We start from the raw sequence: 19,746 nt of genomic DNA, 5'->3' as shown, positions 1-19,746 counted from the left end.
GTATGTATGTATGTATGTATTGTACCAGTAGGTAGAGCAGGTATGTAGATAATCAGTTCTACCATGTGTTACTAGTGAAAAATTGCTCATATCCAGGAAAAGTCACACTAAATATGGAGAAATTCATTTCTAGAAGACTGGCTGGCAGGTAATACATATAAAATGTACCACATTAAAAGTGTGTATATATAAATTTTATATAGGTATATATATATATACACACACATACATATATTTATAAATGTGTGTGTATACATATACTTGCACCTAGAGAAATACACTTATTATAAATGAAGGCTGAATGATTGAGAATGGTCATGGAAGAAGGTGGAAGAGGTTCAGAAAACCCAGGACTCTCCTAATTTTCTCCATAAGAAAAGATAGCGCATTGCCTCAAACTGAATGTAAAGCAGCAGAAATAAACAAAAGTCAAAGTAAGGCAGTTGTCCTCCTAAGACAAGAGAAAACATCCAGGAAAGAATTGAACTTCAGAGGTGGAGATCTGAGTGAAGTGCAAACACCTCTAGGTCAACTCCAGGGAGTCAACAAAGAAGACCTGAAAGCAGCTGTGTTGGAAGATAGTCTCAGCCTCAGGAACTTTTGTCACAAAAACAGTGTAGGGGTTGGAAGGAAGTAGGAGAAGACTGGATATCTTCAAGAGATTCCAAGCACACTGTACTGACTAGAAGTGGTCCTAACCTATTGTTGCAGGAGAAAAGGAACTAGAATACACTTGGTGAGTGGGATAGCAGAGGGGCAGGGAGCCAGTTGACTGGAGGAACTTGCAGAAATAAAAAGCCCCTGGTTTCAGTTCCAGGGCAGAGAGGACAGTTTAAGTTTCCAGGCACTGGAGGAACCAAGGGAACAAGAACTTTTGTGGGACAGCAAGGCTGGGAGCCCCAACTGTGGGGTGGAGAGGAATGCCCATAGTTGAGCTTCAGGACAGAGCTCAGAAGATAACAGTAAGAAATATCTGAGATCTAGGGCATCATTTCCTACGACGAGAAATATAATATAAAACAAAATAAAAATAAAAATGAGTAAAAAAGGAGAAAGAATCCAAACTATAGAAAATCTAGGTTCATATTAAGAAGTAGATAGTGGAGCTGAAAAAAAAAACCACTCCTTTTTCAATGAGAAGTACCAAATGGTCACAAGCACAAAAAAAGAATTATTGGAATAACTTAAAAGAGGACTTTAAAAATCAAATAGAAACAATTACTAATCAGTAGTACTACACTTCATATTATGAGATAAGAGCATTGCTGAAATGTTAACTAGATAATTTTGATTGTTTTAAATTTAAAGATATTTTGTATATATAAAGCCAGTGAAACCAAGATTAGAAGGAAAGCAGAAAATGTGAGGGGAAAAAACTTTCACAGATAATCTCTCAGATGGGACATGGCTGCAATGAAATACTGTTGTGATATAAGAAATGATGAGCTGGTTGATTTAGAAAAACATGGAAAGACTTGGACCTATGAAGGAAGAAACTGTCCACCTCCAGAGAAAGAAATGATAAATCAAAAGTATATATGTGTGTGAACATATACGTGTGTGTATATATATATATATATATATATATATGTATAATTATAGATAGGTATACAAATATACACGTATATGTGTGTATGTATAGACATATTCTATATACACATATATTCATATTAAATATAGCCTTTTCTATATTAAGGAGATGGGGACAAAAGGGGAGGAGAAAAACACAAAATAAAAAGTGCCCAGCAGAGAACAATAGAAAACCCAGAAGAAGCACAGAAAAATTGGGTTGCTTTGAAAACAATGTATTGTATTTATTATGTAAGTTTTAGTGAAATGGAAATTTATTTCTTTATGTTGACTCTTCTTACATTCTGCTGAGTACATGGAAATTTTTTTCTCTTTCTCATTCTGTATTTTAGTTTAAAATTAATAAATGATTTTTTAAAAGAGAGAATTATCATGAAGGAACTGCAAAGGATTGAAAGCTGCTACTAAAGGGGAAAAAGGAAGGGCCCCATGGGGGGGCCCTATAGGAAGAGAAGCAGACAAAGACACAGATCCAGATTTCTGTAAGAGCAAAAAAGGAAAGGGGATGGAAAAGATCAATTCCACATTGGATCTATAAAAGGCTACAGGCTGGCAGACAAAAAATCTGAATGTCATCACATTCATAATTTGCACAAGTTAGATTTGGAGGAGATCTAGGGACATTAGGGGGAGAAGCGTGGCTATTTTATGACCAATACCACATTAGGAAAAGTTCTCAAAGATAAATACGGAACCAGAATTTCTATGTTCTTTATAATTAGAGGTCCTGAGCTAAGTCAACTATGCTATATAAACATCACTTCTATGACATTTTTTCCCATGAAACCAAAGATGAATGTTAAAAATATAAAAATAAAGGAGAAAGAGAAATTTTTTCTTTATTTTTGGGAACATAGTCTTTTCTTTTGTCTTCCTTATATATTCTCTTTTTAATTTTAATGCATGTCCAATCTGAGCTTATCTGTTAATAAGCTGCAGTTAATAAGCTTATTGAAAGCAATGGATTTGACTTGTATAATGTAGTATGTTCTCTATGGGCTTGAGATGTCATAGGAGTATTTTGGGGATGATTTTTCTAGCCCAGTGTGAATCCTGAAAGGTATAATGAGTATGGCATAGAGTTAGGCATGAAGATTCTATTTCTAACAGGTTGTTGGGGGAAACATCCTTATTTTCTTTCTCTCTAGTCCAGTTTTTAAAATGCCAAGTTTCAAAATAAGGCAGTTCAAAAACAGATCCTCCTAACGAGGCAGAATTCTTACTTGTTTTATAAAATCATATAGAATCCTTTATAAATTATACATAGAAAAACAAAGTTAAAGAAAAAATGGGTTTCTTTCAAGAAAATAGGATAAAAATAAAGATATTAACTCTTACCAGGATCTTAAAGCAGGGTCCTCCTGTTTTTTTCTCTATTCCATTCACCTAGGGAAGAAAAATGTGTAATGGTCAATAAGGCTGCAAAAAAGTTGTATGAATGACAGAATCTAATATTAGCCTTAAGTAAGTAGATGAAAAAAATTTAAAAAAGGCCTCTTTTAATTAGGGTAATTTTTTAGCTCACAATGAAACTCACAAGGAATATTTTATGAATCATGTACAGAAAAACAAAATTGAGGTGAAACATAGAAATGGATCACTTTTCACAAGGAGTATGATATAAGGCAAAAGAAATGGATTTCTAGTTCCTTGACCAGGATTCAAATCCCATTTCTGTCATGACCTATGTGAATTTGGGATGGCCATTTGGCTTCTATGCTTCTCTGATTCCAATCAAAGAATGGGGCAAAAGAAGATGGATTATAATATATAGTCTCTGAGGACTTAAAGACATGATCTTAAGAAGGAGGCTAAATAGAAGAATGATAAGATCAATTCTTACTGAATTCTTGGTAGGAGAGACTTCACTGATAGAATGGTTTCTTTCTATCTTTCTTTCTGCTCTTTTTTCTTTTTCCTAAAACAAAACAAATGAAAATGTGTCATGGTTATTTTACTGATGATCAAACCTTGTTTTTTTTTGTTATTGTTATTGATCTTTCTTAGTGCTAAAAAATGGTCTATAATATTAGCTTGGTTCATAGTTCTGAAGACAGGATACCAACTTAAGGGGCTTCTTATTGCTTCTAGATCAAATATAAAAATTCCTGTTTCACATCCAGAGTCCTTCTTAACCTATTCTCCTCCTTCCTTTCCGATCTTCTTACGTTTACTTCCCAACACATACTCTGATTTAGTGATACTGGCCTCCTTGATATTCCATGAAAATGATGCTCCATTTTTGGACTCCCAGTAATCTCTATGGTTATCTTCCATTCCTGGAATGTTCTCCCTCTTCCCCCCAGACTACTGACATCCCTGAGTTTCTTTTAAGTTCCAACTAAAATCCCACCTTCTACAATTAGCCTTCCTCAATCCTTTTTAATTTCAGTGCATTCCCTTTTCCAATCTTTTTAATTTCAATGCCTTCCTTTTAAAAATTATTTCCTATTTATCCTGTATATAGTCTGCTTTCAACATCTTTATATGGTGTCTTTTCCCATTAGATTGTAAACTCCTCAAGGACAAGGATGTCTTTTGCTTCTTTTTGTATCCCTAGTATTTAGCATAGTGCTTGGAATATAGTAGACTTTAATAAATATTGATTGATTTTTAGTGTAAACAGGCCAGCAAAGAAGAATAGGGGGAAAATGGAACTTAGTCCCTGGGCATATTCATCCTACTATTATTTAATGACAGCAATCAGAGATTTTTTTATTAATCACCCATGATGTGCCCAGCACTGTGATTGGTAAAATAGGTATTTCCTATAAGTTACATAGAAGAGTTATAAGGTTATTTCTGGTTGCAAACCCATTGGGATTCACTTAAAGAGGCAAATTGTTACCTAAATTTTTATTTATTTTTCATAGCTTTTAGAAATGTTACATTTTCTTGGGCGATATTATTATTACATGGAGATGGTTATGGTTTTTGTGGATTTATTTTTGTGTCTTGGTTCTTTAATGAAGCAATTGCTTCAGTGAGCTTATTCATTGACTTTCACACAACTGGCTAAATGGTCAGGTCCAAGCAAAAGTCATTCACAAATCAATGATAACTTGAGAAGAAGTTTCTTAGGCACTCTATAGATCTATGGTCCTGTGATGTTTAAAATATCATCAATGATTTGGATAAATACCAAGATGATTTATTTGTTAGATTTGCAGATGATACAAAGCTAGAGGTAACAGTGAACAATGACAAATTAGGATATGACAAAAATGACAAGCTTTAACAGTAGTTAAGATCAAACAAGCTGAAACTGAACTAAGATGAATGTAAAGGTTAAAATTTGGATTAAGAAATCAACATCAAGATGGAAGCATTATGTATCTGATTAAAAGATCAGATGTAAAGATAAGGTTGAAGTGGCTTCATGATTTAGACATAAAGGGTGACACTATGAGTAAATTATGAGAAAAATTTACCTTTCAGATCTGTGGAGAAGGAAAGAATTTATGGCCAAAGAAGAACTAGAGAACATTATGAAATACAAAATGGATAATTTTGATTTTTTTAAATTAAAAAATTTTTGTTCAAACAAAACAAATGCAGACAACATTAGAAGAGTAGCAGAAAACTGGAAAAAAGTCTCTTTTTAAAAGTATATGGAGGATTCATATTTTTGAGACTACAAGCCATTCTTCAATTGATAAATGGTCAAAGGATATGAACAATTTTCAGATGAAATTAAAACCATTTCTAGTCATGTGAAAAAAAGTTCTGTCACTATTGATTAGAATAATGTGAATTAAGGCAACTCTGAGGTACCACTACCCATCTTTCAGATTGGCTAAGATGACAAGAAAAGATAATGATAAATATTAGAAAGGATGTGGAAAAACTGGGACACTAATATATTGTTGGTGGAGTTCTGAACTAGTCCAAGCATTCTAGAGAGCAATCTGGAGAATGCCAAAAGGCCTATAAAACTGAATATCCTTTGATCCATCAGTGTTTCTACTGGGTTTGTATCCCAAAGACATCATAAAAAAAGGAAAAGGACCCATGTGTAGCAGCCTTTTTGTAATGGTAAGAAACTAAAAGTGGATACCCATCAGTTGGAGAATAGCTGAATAAATTATGGTATATGAATGCTATGGAATATTGTTCTATAAGAAATGATCAACAGGTTGATTTCCGAGAAGCCATAAGAGACTTACATGAACTGATGCTAAAAAAAAGTGAGTAGAATCAAGAGAACATTGTACACAGTAATGGAAAGGTTGGACAATGATCACTTCTGTTGGACATGGCTCTTTTCAACAATGAGGTAATTCAGATCAATTTCAATAAACTTGTAATAGAGAGAACCATCTATCTGCACCCAGAGAGAGGGCTATGGGGACTGAGTGTGGATCACAACATAGTATTTTAATCTTTTTTGTTGTTTGCTTGCTTTTTTCCTTTCTCATTTTTTTCTTTTTGATCTGATTTTTCTCATGCAGCATGATAAATGTGGAAATAAGCATACAAGAATTGTACATATTTAACATATTGGACTACTTGGTGTGTAGGGGGGAGGGTGAAGGGAAGGAAGGGAGAAAAATCTGGAACACAATGTTTTGCAAAGGTGAATGTTGAAAACTATCTTTGTATATATTTTGAATATAAAAAGCTATTATTTTTAAAATAAATAAAATATCAGGTGTAAAAGATGCAGATGTTTTTAGTGGCTAGCAATCTCCATATTAATCAACATTATGATATGATGACCAAAAGACTTAATACAACCCTAGAATAAATTAAAAGAGGTGAAGTCACCAGAAACAATCCAGATGTGATAGTTCTACCATTCTTTAGCTTTATAAAACAATATCTGCAGTTCTGTGCCATAGTGACAAACACTACTGGTTCTAGAGTAACAGGACCTGACTTTAAATGCAATCACTGATACTGAAAATTTATATGTTGTTAGATAAGTCATTTAACTATCTTTAGCTTAGTCTCAGCAAGCAGAGGAAGCCTGCTCACAAGAGATAGATATAGCCCCTTGCTTTGTCAGTTGTGCTTTCCAAATAGACTGCCTTGTTGTTAAAACTCTATACATGGTTTATCACTGTCCTGAAGTTGCAGTACGATCTGATCAGTGGCTATTTTAGTCATAGCTAGCACCATGGCCAGCACCATGGCTATTATTAGAAACTGACAATTCTTTGGATAGCAGTAAAACTTCTGGCTCTAAGAAATATTTAAAAGAGATTTATTAAAAGATAGTAAGTTTATAAGAGGTATTTTAAAGTAAATTTATAACAAAGAGAAGTCTATTGAGGAAAGAAAAGAAGAGTTTTCCAAAGGGATCATTGGGGACTTGGAGAAAATTTACCAATCAAATATATATTTTTAAAAGACATATGTAGAACATAAGGTTGTCAGAAAATTCTAATCTTCTTTTAAACCTATATTGAGGAAAAGGAATAACTTAGAAAAGAAGGTGAAGGAACTGATGAAAACTGACAACAGAGAAAGATGAAACAAGTCTATTATTGATTTCTTTCTGTTTTCTATTGTAAGAAAATGATCTTTTGCATTAAAAAGACCAAGAGTTCATGTCCATAATAAATAAAAAGATAGATAGAACTTATTTTCCTTTTATGAATTCAAATCATGAATTCACAGAGCTATACCCCATCTTGGCATAGAATGAATCACATCTTTGGATGATGAAAGAACTAGAGATTATAGCTACTCTGTCACTGTTAGTAATATTTGAAAGATTATGGAGAAAAAAGTGTTATTATTAAGCCAGAAAGGCAATTTTTTATTTTAAAAAATAGATAGATAATTGAATCTGTAAACTGTAGGCAGAAAGTTAGATTTTTGATTACTAAGAAAATCTAGAATATATTATTAATAAGCTGGTTGGTTCTCGTATACACATGTATGTATATATTAAAAAGATCCATTTCCCAAAGAATAGGTGGTCAAAAGATATGAACATATAGTTCTTTTTTTAACATATAGTTCTTAAAAGATTGATCCTGTAGAAGACATGAAAAAACATTACTCCTTCCCTTTGCAAAGGTAAGAAGACATGGAATATCTAATATACTGTCAAACTTGGTCAATGTGCTTATTACTTTGCTGAACTGATTATCTCTTTCTTTTTTACTCTTTATTAAAAGGGATGATTTTCAGGGAGAAGGGACTTTTTTTGGGAAAAAGTGATACAATAAAAAAATTTAGATAAAAAGATTTTTAGAAAATATTTAGAAAAAGTAGTAGAACCATCATGGTTTCATCAGAAGGGGCATATTAGACTAAATAAATTTCCTTTTTTTTGTCATTTTCTAAGTGGGTTCATCAGGAAGCAGATGTAGATGAGTTTTTAACTATTCTATTCTATCTAGATTTCAACAAAATATTTGATCAAGTAACATGTATTAAAATATATATATGTATATATATATTTATTTAAAGTTTTGAGTTCCAAATTCTATCCCTCCAGCCCCTTTCCCTCTTCCTGAACATTTCTATGCTAATAGTTTTGTATAGGAAGACTCTAAAAAAAAGAAAGAAAGTGAAAAATATTATGCTTCATTTTATATTTAAACAATATCAATTCTTTCTCATAGGCAGATGGTATGCTTCATCAATAGTCTTTTGAGATTGTCTTGGATCATTGTATTGCTGAGAATAGCTGTCATTCACAGTTCTTCCTCCAACAATATTCCTGTTAACAGGTACATCATTCTCCTGATTCTGTTTACTTCTCTATACATCAGTTCATATAAATATTTACTTTTCTTGAATCTATTTTCTAGATCAGTTGTTTTTCCAATGAGACATTTCACATTTTCTTCATTTTCTTTTTACTTTTTTGATTTTGTTTTTATCATATGTTGGTTTTCATCATTTCTACTGTTAAAGGAATTATTTTCTTCAGTGAGCTTTTGTATTTCCTTTTCCACATAGCCATATGGCCAATTCCATTTTTTAGGGTAATTTTGGTAAATTTTTGTATCTTTTCTTATGCAATTATTGATATTTTTCATGATTTTATGTTCCTTGGTAAATTTTTGTATCTTTTCTTATGCAATTATTGATATTTTTCATGATTTTATTTTCCCAATTCTTCTTCTTTACTTTGCTTTTTAAAATCCTTTTAAAGCTTTTCCAGTAATTCTTTTTGAGTCTGAGACCAAATTGCATTTTTCTTTGAGGCATCACAGGTAGCCATTTTAATATTATTAGTCTCTTTTAAGGTTATGCCTTGATCCTCTCTGTTACCACAATAACATCTTTTACAGTCAAGTTCTTTTTTTAAATTTTTTTCTGCCTTTTTGTGATTTGGAGTTTTTAATGTGAGACTTGTCCCAAACTTTTTGTGCTGGGACTTAAGAGTCACTGGACTTCAGGGCTTAGCTGCTTGCTTTCACTGGATGGTAAGTTAGCTTTCTAGTTAACTGTATGGGAAATGGACCTTTTCTGTTGGATTCCCCTGGGTATGGGGTTTATCTGCTTGTCTGTCTCAGGTCTGCCTCAGGGGTAAGGCCCTGCTATGGAATTGCTATAGAAAGAGGGTATCTTTCCTAGAAGGCCCCAGAGAAAGGGTGTCCTTTGGGCTAGTCCCAGGGCAGGGCTTCATTATTAATTATCAATGGGTTTCAAGTCCTGTCTGGTAGCTTCTGTTGGGTGTGAGGTCACCCCCTGCTAGCCTGCCCAAGTGGCTGCTGGTCTGCAGCAGGGTGGGATCTTGCTGATGTACTACCCCTGCCTAGGAGTCCTGCTGTGGGGCCCCTACTGGGAGGCCAGCTGCAGCCCCTGCTCTTAGACCTTGCCCCTCACACCCCAGTAAGACTGATTCTACTATACTAGTTAACTTTTCCCTATTCCTAGATTAATTCGGAGATGACTTTTTAGTTGTCTGAAGATAAATTTGGAAGGGTTCAGGAGAGTTCCTTCACTCTGACAGCTTGACATCAGAAATCAATCTCATGCTTTTCTTTGTGGAAAACATCAAGGGGCATGGGGTTACATAATGTAAAATTAGATGGATGGAACTGGTTCAATGGCCAGGCCCAAAGAACATTCATCAGTCATTCTATGTGAACTTGCTGGAAATCTCCAGTGTTCAAGTAATCTGTACTTAGCCTTCTGTTATTTAACACTGTTGTCAAATATTTGGATATTAATATATATATATATATATATTATATATATACACACACACACATACATAAATATATGTATAAATATACACATATATATTATTTTAAAAATCAACTCTGCAGATAAAGCAAAGTTAGAATAGTTAACACTATGACAGTCAACATTTAAATTTTGACAAGCTAGAACATGGAGATGAATAAAATAAGATGGGATTTTAGTAGAGATAAATATGAAGTCTTACATCATTTTCAAGAAATTGACTTCATAAGTACCAGATGGAAATTAGTCTGAATAAGATCTAAAGATTTTAGTAGACTGAAATGAGTCACTGTTGACACTTGGAAGCCAAAAATGCCTCTGTGAATTTTGACTTGATGAAATGCAACAAAATTTCCAGTAATAAGGAAGTGGTGGTCAAATTCTACTCTCTCCTGGTCACAAGATATTTGGTATATTGTATTAAGTTCTTAAATCACAGTTTAGAAAGGACCTTCATCAAGTGAACGCCATCCAGAGGAAGATTGCCAGAATGGCAAAGGGCCTCAAATCCCGCATAAATGGAATCTGCTGAAAAGAAAAGAAGATGATGCTAAAGGCATGGGGGTGGAGCAGGGTGGGGCATTGCAGCTGCCTTCAAGATCTTGGGAGAAAAGAGATTAGACTTGTTCTGTTTTGCCCTAAAAAGCAGAACTACAAACAAGTGGAAAAATGGATTGACAGAAGGGGAGGGAAATTCATTTTAGAACTGATATCAATCAGAAGCTTTCTAATAATGAGCTCTCTGAATGCAAAATGGACTGTCTCTTGAGGTTCCCAGTCACTGAAGGTACTTAAGCAAATGCTGTACAATTCACTTGTGTGGCTTTGTATTGGGAAACTTTTTTTGATTATGTGTTAGAAGAGATAACTTCAGTGGCAACTTCTGACACTAAAAATCCATGATTCTGTGAATCTGCTATACATTCATATCCTAGGACAGCTAGGATAGAAGTAAAAGGGCAAAGAATGTGCCATCACAATAAAATTTTAAAATTTTCCATTGACCATACCCTTCCCTGAACTCAGATAATGCCAGTTAAAATACATTTTACCCACAGCAAAACATTTTCATACCATCTTTGTTGGTATGAACATCAAAACTGTTGTTGGTATGGTTACATCAAAATTTTTACTTAATATATATATACTCTGATCATATCACAGAAGAGTTATAGTTTTCTGAAACTTGAAATTTAAAAATATTCCTTAGAAAATTTAAAACAATGAGAAAAGAGTATCAAAAATTGTTGGTTATTAGTATCAAGTAATATGAAAATAATAGGGACAGCTAGGTGGATAGAGCATTAGCCCTGAAGTCAGGATGACCTGAGTTCAAATTTGACCTCAGACACTTAACACTTCCTAGCTGTGTGACCCTGGGCAAGTCACTTAACCCCAACTGCCTCAGAAAAAAGAAATATGAGAATAATAAAGAGAAGTAAATGAGATTAGTGTCAAAGAAGCATTTAGGAAAACAGGAAAAACAAGCTTATGAATATAAAGAATAAGAAAAAGAGTCACGTGCACATTTTATCCTCCAAATGTCACCTAAATATACATTATCTAAATGCATTTTATGTTTTTAGATTATTTAATATGAAATAATTAATTAATGAACTTTGAGTTAAATTGTACAATCAGTTATAAGGTACTATTGAATGAACTGAGCATGTTGCAATGACTAGAATGCTGAAGCTAGAATTAAAATGACTTGGTTTCAAATTTGGATCCTGCCATTTAGTAGTTGATTCCAGGTCAGCATTCTATTCATTACAACATACTTGATGATCAAGTATCTAGAGTATGGTAGCATTCTACCACTGAGACATAGTTTCTTTTGTTAATTAAAAACAAATATTCAACTTACCTCATCACATTTGCATTCCTTCAGCATCTTTAATGCATGATGTGAATAAGCTTCTAAGTAATCGTTAAAGTGCTCACTGATATTAGCCTTCACAAGATGCTTCAACTTACATGTCACATGAACTATAAACATAACTTCCTATTAAAGAGAAAAATGGAGAAATTCTGTCATTCACTTTAGGTTCTCAAAAGCTGTTAGCTGAGCTAAGGATTCTGAAATCCAAAACTATAGCAATTAGTGATGAAGCACTTCCTCCCATTTTCATTCTTTATTCCAATAAATCGCAGGTGATTCCTAAAACTACCTGTTCAGTGGACAGCAGCAGTCAATCCTTTCAAATTGATTTTAACAATTACATAACACTTAAAGTTTTCTAGGTTTCCATTTCCCTAAGTCAAAATATTGTTAATCAATCTGAATAATCAAATGACAGGGTTATAAAATTTTCAAACATGGTGGTCCAAAGACTTTGGGAAACAGTAACAATATTAGAGATGCATTTTCCAGATATCCCTGGATAGGGATTCTTCTCTTCTTTCTGTCCTCCAAATAAGTAGCTTCCTTCTTCTCTTACCCATTTCTAAGCTCTCTAAGGTATAGGGAGTGATCTTCCAACAATGAAGTAACAGTGCGAATGTACTGTGAGTTTGTTGAAAATTTTAATCAGGTAATTTTACAAAAAAAGAGCTATATAGTTCTTATACAGCATTATTTCAAATCAATGCTGATTTGAAAAAAATACCAAAAAATGACTACTTTAAAAATAATACAAAACTTTGGCAATTTAAAAAATTATTATCATATGAACTAAGGAGAGAATGGCATTAAAGTTAACTGATGCTTAGAGAAAAATTTTTAAAAAGCTGATATTTGAATTGTCCTCATGAAATCTGTGTGTGCATGTATATGTAGCTGTGATATTGTTATTAACATTAATGACAACAACAATAAATAATAATAATATGAAACTGGAAGGACTACAAAACATTTTCTCTATATTGTCTTATTTGAACTCATAAAAACTCTTAGAGATAGGTGCTCTATTATTCCCATTTTATATGAGGAAACTTAGATGGAAATTAAGTGAATTGCCCACAGTCACAAAGGTAGTGTAAGAGGCAGGATGTGAATTCATATTTTCCCAACAAGTCCATTGAATACACTATTTGTCAAACCATGCTGTACTCACAAGTACTATCCTGTACAATCTAAAGTCTAAGTCATGTGCTTCCTTGTTGGCATTTTCAAGTGAAAATATGTATCTTGAGATACAACCAGCAAAATTTCTATCCTGTCAAAACAAGGGCATTTACAAATTAAAACTATATAATAAATCTAAATTCAATTTAGAGAGAATTATAATAATTATAATATAATTGTAATCTAAAACCACAAATTCTTTAAGGCTTACTAAATAAATTGCCTGATAAGACTTCTAAAAAAAGGCAAAAAAAGACTTCTCTAAGTCAGAAGGACATATAAATTCTGAAAAAAATTATTTACCTTATTATCATCACACGTGTGATTTTTTAATGAGCTATATTCTTTATTCGAACAATTGCTAGCCATATTTGTCATTTTCTCCTGAAATAAATCATATAGAAATGGTATGGTTAACATGGAAAATCTCTAATTTGTATTAGTTACAAAATAATGTTTGAGGAAACTTTAGGGAAAATGTTTAGCAAAAATATAAAATGCAAGTAGATAATGGAATAATCAGTTTGGTAAAACATGTGATAAGGTGCTTATTTTGATGGTTATTAGTAACACAGAGATATGGAGGTTTTCTATTTTAGAATCAAAACTGAGAGGTCATCACACACATCTCTGTGCCACCAATGTTCAAACTGTAATTATAGGAAAATGGAATTAGAATTAAAGAATTTCCTGTTAATAAAAATTGACAAGCAAGGATTTGGTGAATTATTTCTCTGTAATTTTTTTTAAAGGACAGAATTATTTTGGGGGGATGAAGGAATATACATATGAATGATTTTGTTAAACCATATCTTCACTTCTAAAGGCGATAGTTCAAGGAAAAACAAGCTTAAAATGAAAAAGTGATTTGTATGAATGTCAAATCAAGTTAACAAACAATTAAGTACTTACTATAGACCAGGTATTATGCTAAACAGAGGGGATACAAAGTAAGAGATAAAACAGTCTAAGGGGGGATAATATGCAAACAATTATGCTTAAATGAGATATAGATAGATTAAACAGAAGATAATAACTAATAGCAGATACCTCATGTTTTAACTTTACAAAATGTTTTACATGTTAACTCTTATTGTCTTCACAACTATCCATTTTTACAGATTAGGAAACTGAGGTTGAGAGGCTTGCTCAAAATCATATGGATAGTTAAATGTTAGATGTCCTAGGTTTTATCTGCTATGTCACCTAGAAGCCCTAGAGTGGAAAGGCACTAAAGATTATAGAGATATTAGGTATCATTTCATTTGAAGGAATGATTTACAGGATTGGACTCTTTCTGCCCAGCAAGTTGGATACATTTCCACTGTGACACACTCCTGGGCAGCGATCCTAGGGGTAGGACTTCTGCAGAATTCAATTCAATTTGACAAATGGGTTTAAGTGCCTATTATGACCCAAGGATGATGTTAGATGCAACAAATACAAAGACAAAAATGAAATACTCCCTGATTGCAATTAGCTTACTAATGAACTGGAAATAAAGTTTAGGAATGTATAGAACACACAAATTTATATATATATTTGATAAATGCAAGATAATTTGTGGAATCAGAGAAATACAAAATCTGAGCATTGAAATAGGGGTCAGACGCCTTCTTGTAAACAGAATTATCTCCTCAAGGGGTCGTGTACTTTTTGTTAAAGACTTCCAAGAACAGAGAACCCCAGAAAGTCTATTCTAATTCTGGATAGTTTTATTTTTTAGTAAGTCGCAAGAGCACAAATAATTGTGATTAAGATTGGAGGAAAGGATGATGAAAGTCTTCATGAATGATCATACTCTTTTTTTGGGGGGGGGATCCTTAATCTCTCTTCCTCTGGTGCTTCCTTCTATAGCATACAAAGAAGCTCAGAATTTCCTGATCCTTAAGACAAAAAATAATTCTATTTCTCCTCCTTTTTCACATCCAAACTCCTATAAAAGATTCTTGCATGTATCACTTCTACTTTCCCACCTATTATTCATATCTTGACTGTTTCCAATTTAGCTTCCAACCTGAAAGTGCTGTTTCTGAGACCACTAGTGATCTTTTCCTAGTCTTCATTTTTTGTTATGAGAAACATGCATGGCCATTTCTTTCTATTGTGTGTATATGTGTGTGTTGGTGACACACACAGAGGTTTCCTTCACTAATTTTTGGATCCTTTCCTTGCCTTGCCTCCCCTCCCTTCCTTCTCCTCTTCTCCTACTCTCCGACTCTGCCCCCTATCAATCAATCAAAGTTTTTATTAAGCACTTTTATGTAGTACTGTTTTGGGTGCAAAAACCAAAACAATCTTTACTTACAAGGGGCTTAAATGCTAAATGGGGAAGCAAATACATAGTATATTCCAGAGATAGGATATAAATAGCTTGTACAAAGAAATGGAGAAGGTGGGAGAGAGGGAATAGAATATTCTTGGTCAAGAATAGCAAGAATGCCAGTTTGACTAGTTAACAGGATGCAAGAAGGAGGTTTGATTAATGAAATTGGGTATGCCTCAAGAGAGACATAACAGATGTCTGCAAGTGCTCAAAAGGCTGTCATGTGGAAAAGAGATTAGACAACGGATAAGACAAGGAACAAGGAATTGGGCCAACTTTTGAGCCAGGAAAATGGACTGAAATGCCTCAGTAGGTGCTGGGTTCTATCCCTTGAAGGTGAGCAAGTGGAATTTGGAAGACCCCTTGTCAGGTATGTTATGAGGATTCCTTTGTGAATAGTTGCAGAAGAAGTGTTCAACTCTCAAATTCTGTGATTCTTTGAATGTGATAGATCCTTGCCTTGCCTTTGGGGATGACTGTGGACCTGAATTACAATAAGGATGGTCTAGCTTTTGATAGCAATAAGGAAGCCAAGGAATCTGGAGGGAGAGATGAATTTAATTTTTGGATGCATTTTGCTTGAAATGCTTTGTGGAGCCATCCAGTTTGAAGTTATATGATTATATGGAACTGGAACTCAAGAAGAAGACTAAGGCTGGATTTAGGGGTCATTTTCAATGATATAATAGTGGAGCCCATGGGATCTGATGGGAGGGGAGAGAGAAAGAAGTGGGGAAAGAGGATAATGTGGAGGAAGAAGAGGAGGAGAGAAGAGAGACATGAAAAGTTTGTTGTTAAGTCATTTTTTTACTCATGTCCTACTCTCCATGAAACTATTTGGAGTTTTATTGGTAGAGATACTAAAGTGGTTTGCCATTTCCTTCTCTGTATCATTTGACAGGTGAAGAAGTTTAACAGGTTTAAGTGACTTGCTCAGAGTCACAATTAGTCAGTATTTGAGGACAGATTTGAACTTGGAAGGAGAAGTCTTCCTGATTCCAGGCCCAATACTCTATTCACTATGCCAAAAGTTAGAGTGATAAATAAATAATGAATGATACAGGAGGGAGATACAGGAGTAGTGGTTGCATATATAGGTATACCAAGACAGAGCAGTGTGACAAAAAACCAAAACAAAACCCAAAAAGGAGAGGCTGTCTGGAAGGAGAGGATGGCAGACAATATCAAGCATTGTAGAGAGTGAGAAAGCTTCATCACATTTAGCAATTAACAGATAATTGGTAACTTTGAAAAGAGTCACTTAAGTTAAATGATGAAGTTGGAAGCCAGGATATAAAGGGTTGAGAAATGACCAATTATATCTATCTATCTATCTACCTTAGTATTTTTATTTTATTCACACACACACACACATATATAAATATGCAAACATACATACATATACACACTGAATCTAAAATTCTATGATTCCATGACAATGTTAACATACCAGTGATTTTCAAAGTGAGCTGTATGAGCTTATTTTGAGAACTTCATTTCAATATAGTCTCCTTTGTTATCCCTATGTATTTTATTTTGTGCATTTAAAAACACTATTCTGAGAAGGGGTCCATACTGCTAAAAGAACTCATGATACACATAAAAAGATAGAAGAACCCCTAATCCATGCAAAATAAGTATTGAATAACATGTGTAGGGGGTGACTTTCTGTAAGCACCTCTTTTAACACTGAGCTTGATTTTTTTTTTTTTTTTTGCATCAAAATCAGTTTTCAGGTCACTTTGATAAGACCATTAGCTGTCCTTGGAAGACATTTAAGGTATATAAATTTGTTTCTGCCTGTACTTTTCTTAGCACTATAGTCTAAATTAAAATTATATAAGGCCCAAAAAGTAAATTTCTACTTTCTTTTCAGATTATGCTACTTACCACATTTGAATCACAGAACTTTTATAGCTTGATGGATCCTAAAATACCATGTAATTTAAATTTCTTTCTTTTGTAATTACTTGTATGTAATTTTGATGTTCTCTACTAAAAGTACAATTCTTTACAATAGGAACTACATTTGTTTATTTTTGTGGTTCTAATAATCCCTAGTGTAATACTTAATAAGCATTTATTCAGTGAATGCTAAAATATCTATTTAATGAATGGAAAATGAAGGGGAACTTGGAAATGGATTGGCTCTTTGGATTCAATTATGTTCAGTAATTTTTTTCCCCTGTCTGCATTGTTCCCTTTTCTATTTCATACCCTTCCAAATGAGGACTGAAGTATGATTCTCGGAACAATACTTCATCAGAGTCATTCATATGGTTACTACCAATAATATAAAGCAATGGTATCAAACTCAAATAGGAATAGTTTGGAGAAGGAAAAGCCACATACAAGCATCCCTGAAGCCATATGTTGACTTGAAAAACCATATGTTTCTCTATGTTCTATTGGACTTTTATTTATTTTGTTAAATATTTTCCAATTATATTTTAAACTAGTTTGGCCATCTGACTACATGTTTATTAACTCTGGTGTTGATCACAACCCTGCTACAACTTTGCATTCAATTCAGTTCCTGTCTTTCTGTACATCATCCACAAAAAGTCTACTTAAAGTAGAAGTTAGGAGGTCGTCTTCTAGATCTTTTGACTCTCTTTTACTAGTGAAATACTTATTGAGTACATTCCTCTTCACAACTGTCCATATCCTTATCTAAGGATATAGTTCCTTAATGATCTTTTTGCTACTGTTATTAATTCAAGAGTATCAAAGTTCTTATTATGTGTCAGAGATTGTGCTAAGCCCTGCAAATACAATAACAACAACAACAACAACAACAAAAACAGAGTCTACTCCGTAGGAATTTATTTTCGAATGAAAGTAATCGTTGACCATATGCTGCACCCCAGCCTACTTGCAATCTTCATACCTCTCTCTCTTCCTTTTATATCATCTACAAAGTTTGCTTCTTTGAACACTGTGACATATATTGATTTACAGTCACAGCATCATGGGAAAAATGCTAGGAGAATAACTTAACAATCACGTCAGGGTGGGGAGAAGTTGTTATTCTTTGTATGACTGATTCTGTACCACTCCTCTTCATTCCATAGTGGAAGCAGTCACAGAAAGCACAAGGGCAACTATCAGAAGTATTGGGATAAATTGATAAATTTAGCAATTGATTAATGGCTAAAGGATGTGAATAGACAATTTTTAGATAATGAAACTAAAGCCATCTATAATCACATGAAAAAGTGCTCTAAATCACTATTGATTAGAGAAATGCAAATTAAGACAGCTCTGAGATACCACTACAAACCTCATAATGGCTAAAATGACAAGATATGATAAATATTGGAGGGGATGTGGGAAAACTGGGACACTAATACATTGTTGGTGGAGTTGTGAAATGATCCAGCCATTTTGGAGAACAATCTGGAACTATGCCCAAAGGGGCATAAAACTGTGCATACCTTTTGATAGTGTTTCTATTGGGTCTGTATCCAAAGGAAATCATAAAGGAGGGAAAAGGACCTACGTGCGCAAAAATGTTTGTAGCAGCTTTTTTTGTGGTAGCTAAAAATTGGAAAATGAGTAGATGCCCATCAATTGGGGAATGGCTGAACAGGTTGTGGTATATGAAGATAATGGAATATTACTGTTCTATAAAAAATGATGAACAAGCCGATTTTAGAAAGCATTGGAAAGATTTACATGACTGATTTTGAGCAAAACATGTAGAACCGGGAATACATTGTATATGATAACAGCAAGAATGATCAACTGTAAAAGACTTGTTTCTTCTCAGTGGTTTAGTAATTCAAAACAATCCTAATAGACTTTGGACAGAAAATGCCATCTGCATCCAGAAAAAGAACTATGAGATTGAATATAAATCATCAATGCAATGTTCACTTTGTTTTTTTGTTGTTGTTATTTTGTTTTTTTTTTCTCCCATGGTTTTTCACTTTTGCACTCATTTTTCTCTCCCAACGTGATTCATAAAGCAATGTGTATTAAAAATAAATTAAAAAATAAATACTGGGATTATTGATATGATTATATATGTCCATGTTATGAAGTGTGAAAAGTTTATTGACTGAATTGGAAGGGGGGTTAGGGGACTGGAAGGTTGAAAATTGATCAGATCCATTGAGATTTTTTAGTATTTAAGTCTGCTAGTCCTGAAGTCATTTAAAAGGATTTAATAGTGTTCAAGCTCAAGGCAGCCTTGTGGAATAGTTTTTGTTCAGCTGTTCTTGAGTTGTTTTAATTATGTCCAATTCTTTGTGACCACTTTGGGGTTTTCTTAGCAAATATGCTGGAACAGTTTGTTATTTCCTTCTCCAGCTCATTTTACAGATGAGGAAACTGAGGCAAACAGGTGACATAAAATGGTAATCAGGAAAGGGATATCAGAAGGGACTCAATAACGTTTAAATGTGTTTATATTTCTACATAGGAAGATGACACTTTTAACTCATAAGAATGGGAAGAGAACACAGAAGAAGAAAGGGTGATAGAAAAGAGAAAATATCGAGGGAGTGGTAGTCAATAGTGAAATACTTTTAAGGAAGGTCAGGGTAAAAGGAAAGAAAGAACAGAATAAAAGGGGAATAGGGTGAGGAATACAGTTAGCAATAGT

At 33.6% G+C, this 19,746-nt stretch overlaps 1 protein-coding gene across 1 annotated transcript in view; it reads right to left on the bottom strand.

Annotated features, from left to right (window-relative positions):
* Positions 1-19,746, bottom strand: part of IL7 (interleukin 7) — a 30,530-nt gene that overhangs the window by 2,360 nt on the left and 8,424 nt on the right. Inside the window, exons 3-6 of the mRNA XM_051973583.1 lie at positions 13,115-13,195; positions 11,612-11,749; positions 3,434-3,508; positions 2,929-2,976 (exon numbers count right to left, since the gene is read on the bottom strand). Of these exons, the coding sequence (XP_051829543.1) occupies positions 2,929-2,976; positions 3,434-3,508; positions 11,612-11,749; positions 13,115-13,195 (342 nt within the window). The remainder of the gene's footprint in view (positions 1-2,928; positions 2,977-3,433; positions 3,509-11,611; positions 11,750-13,114; positions 13,196-19,746) is intronic.

Source organism: Antechinus flavipes, chromosome 1 (assembly GCF_016432865.1).
Source record: "Antechinus flavipes isolate AdamAnt ecotype Samford, QLD, Australia chromosome 1, AdamAnt_v2, whole genome shotgun sequence".
In the NCBI taxonomy this organism is placed as follows: Eukaryota; Metazoa; Chordata; class Mammalia; order Dasyuromorphia; family Dasyuridae; genus Antechinus; species Antechinus flavipes.
The sequence above is the reverse complement of the archived record's forward strand: the minus strand, read 5'-3'. Positions and strand labels throughout refer to the sequence as shown.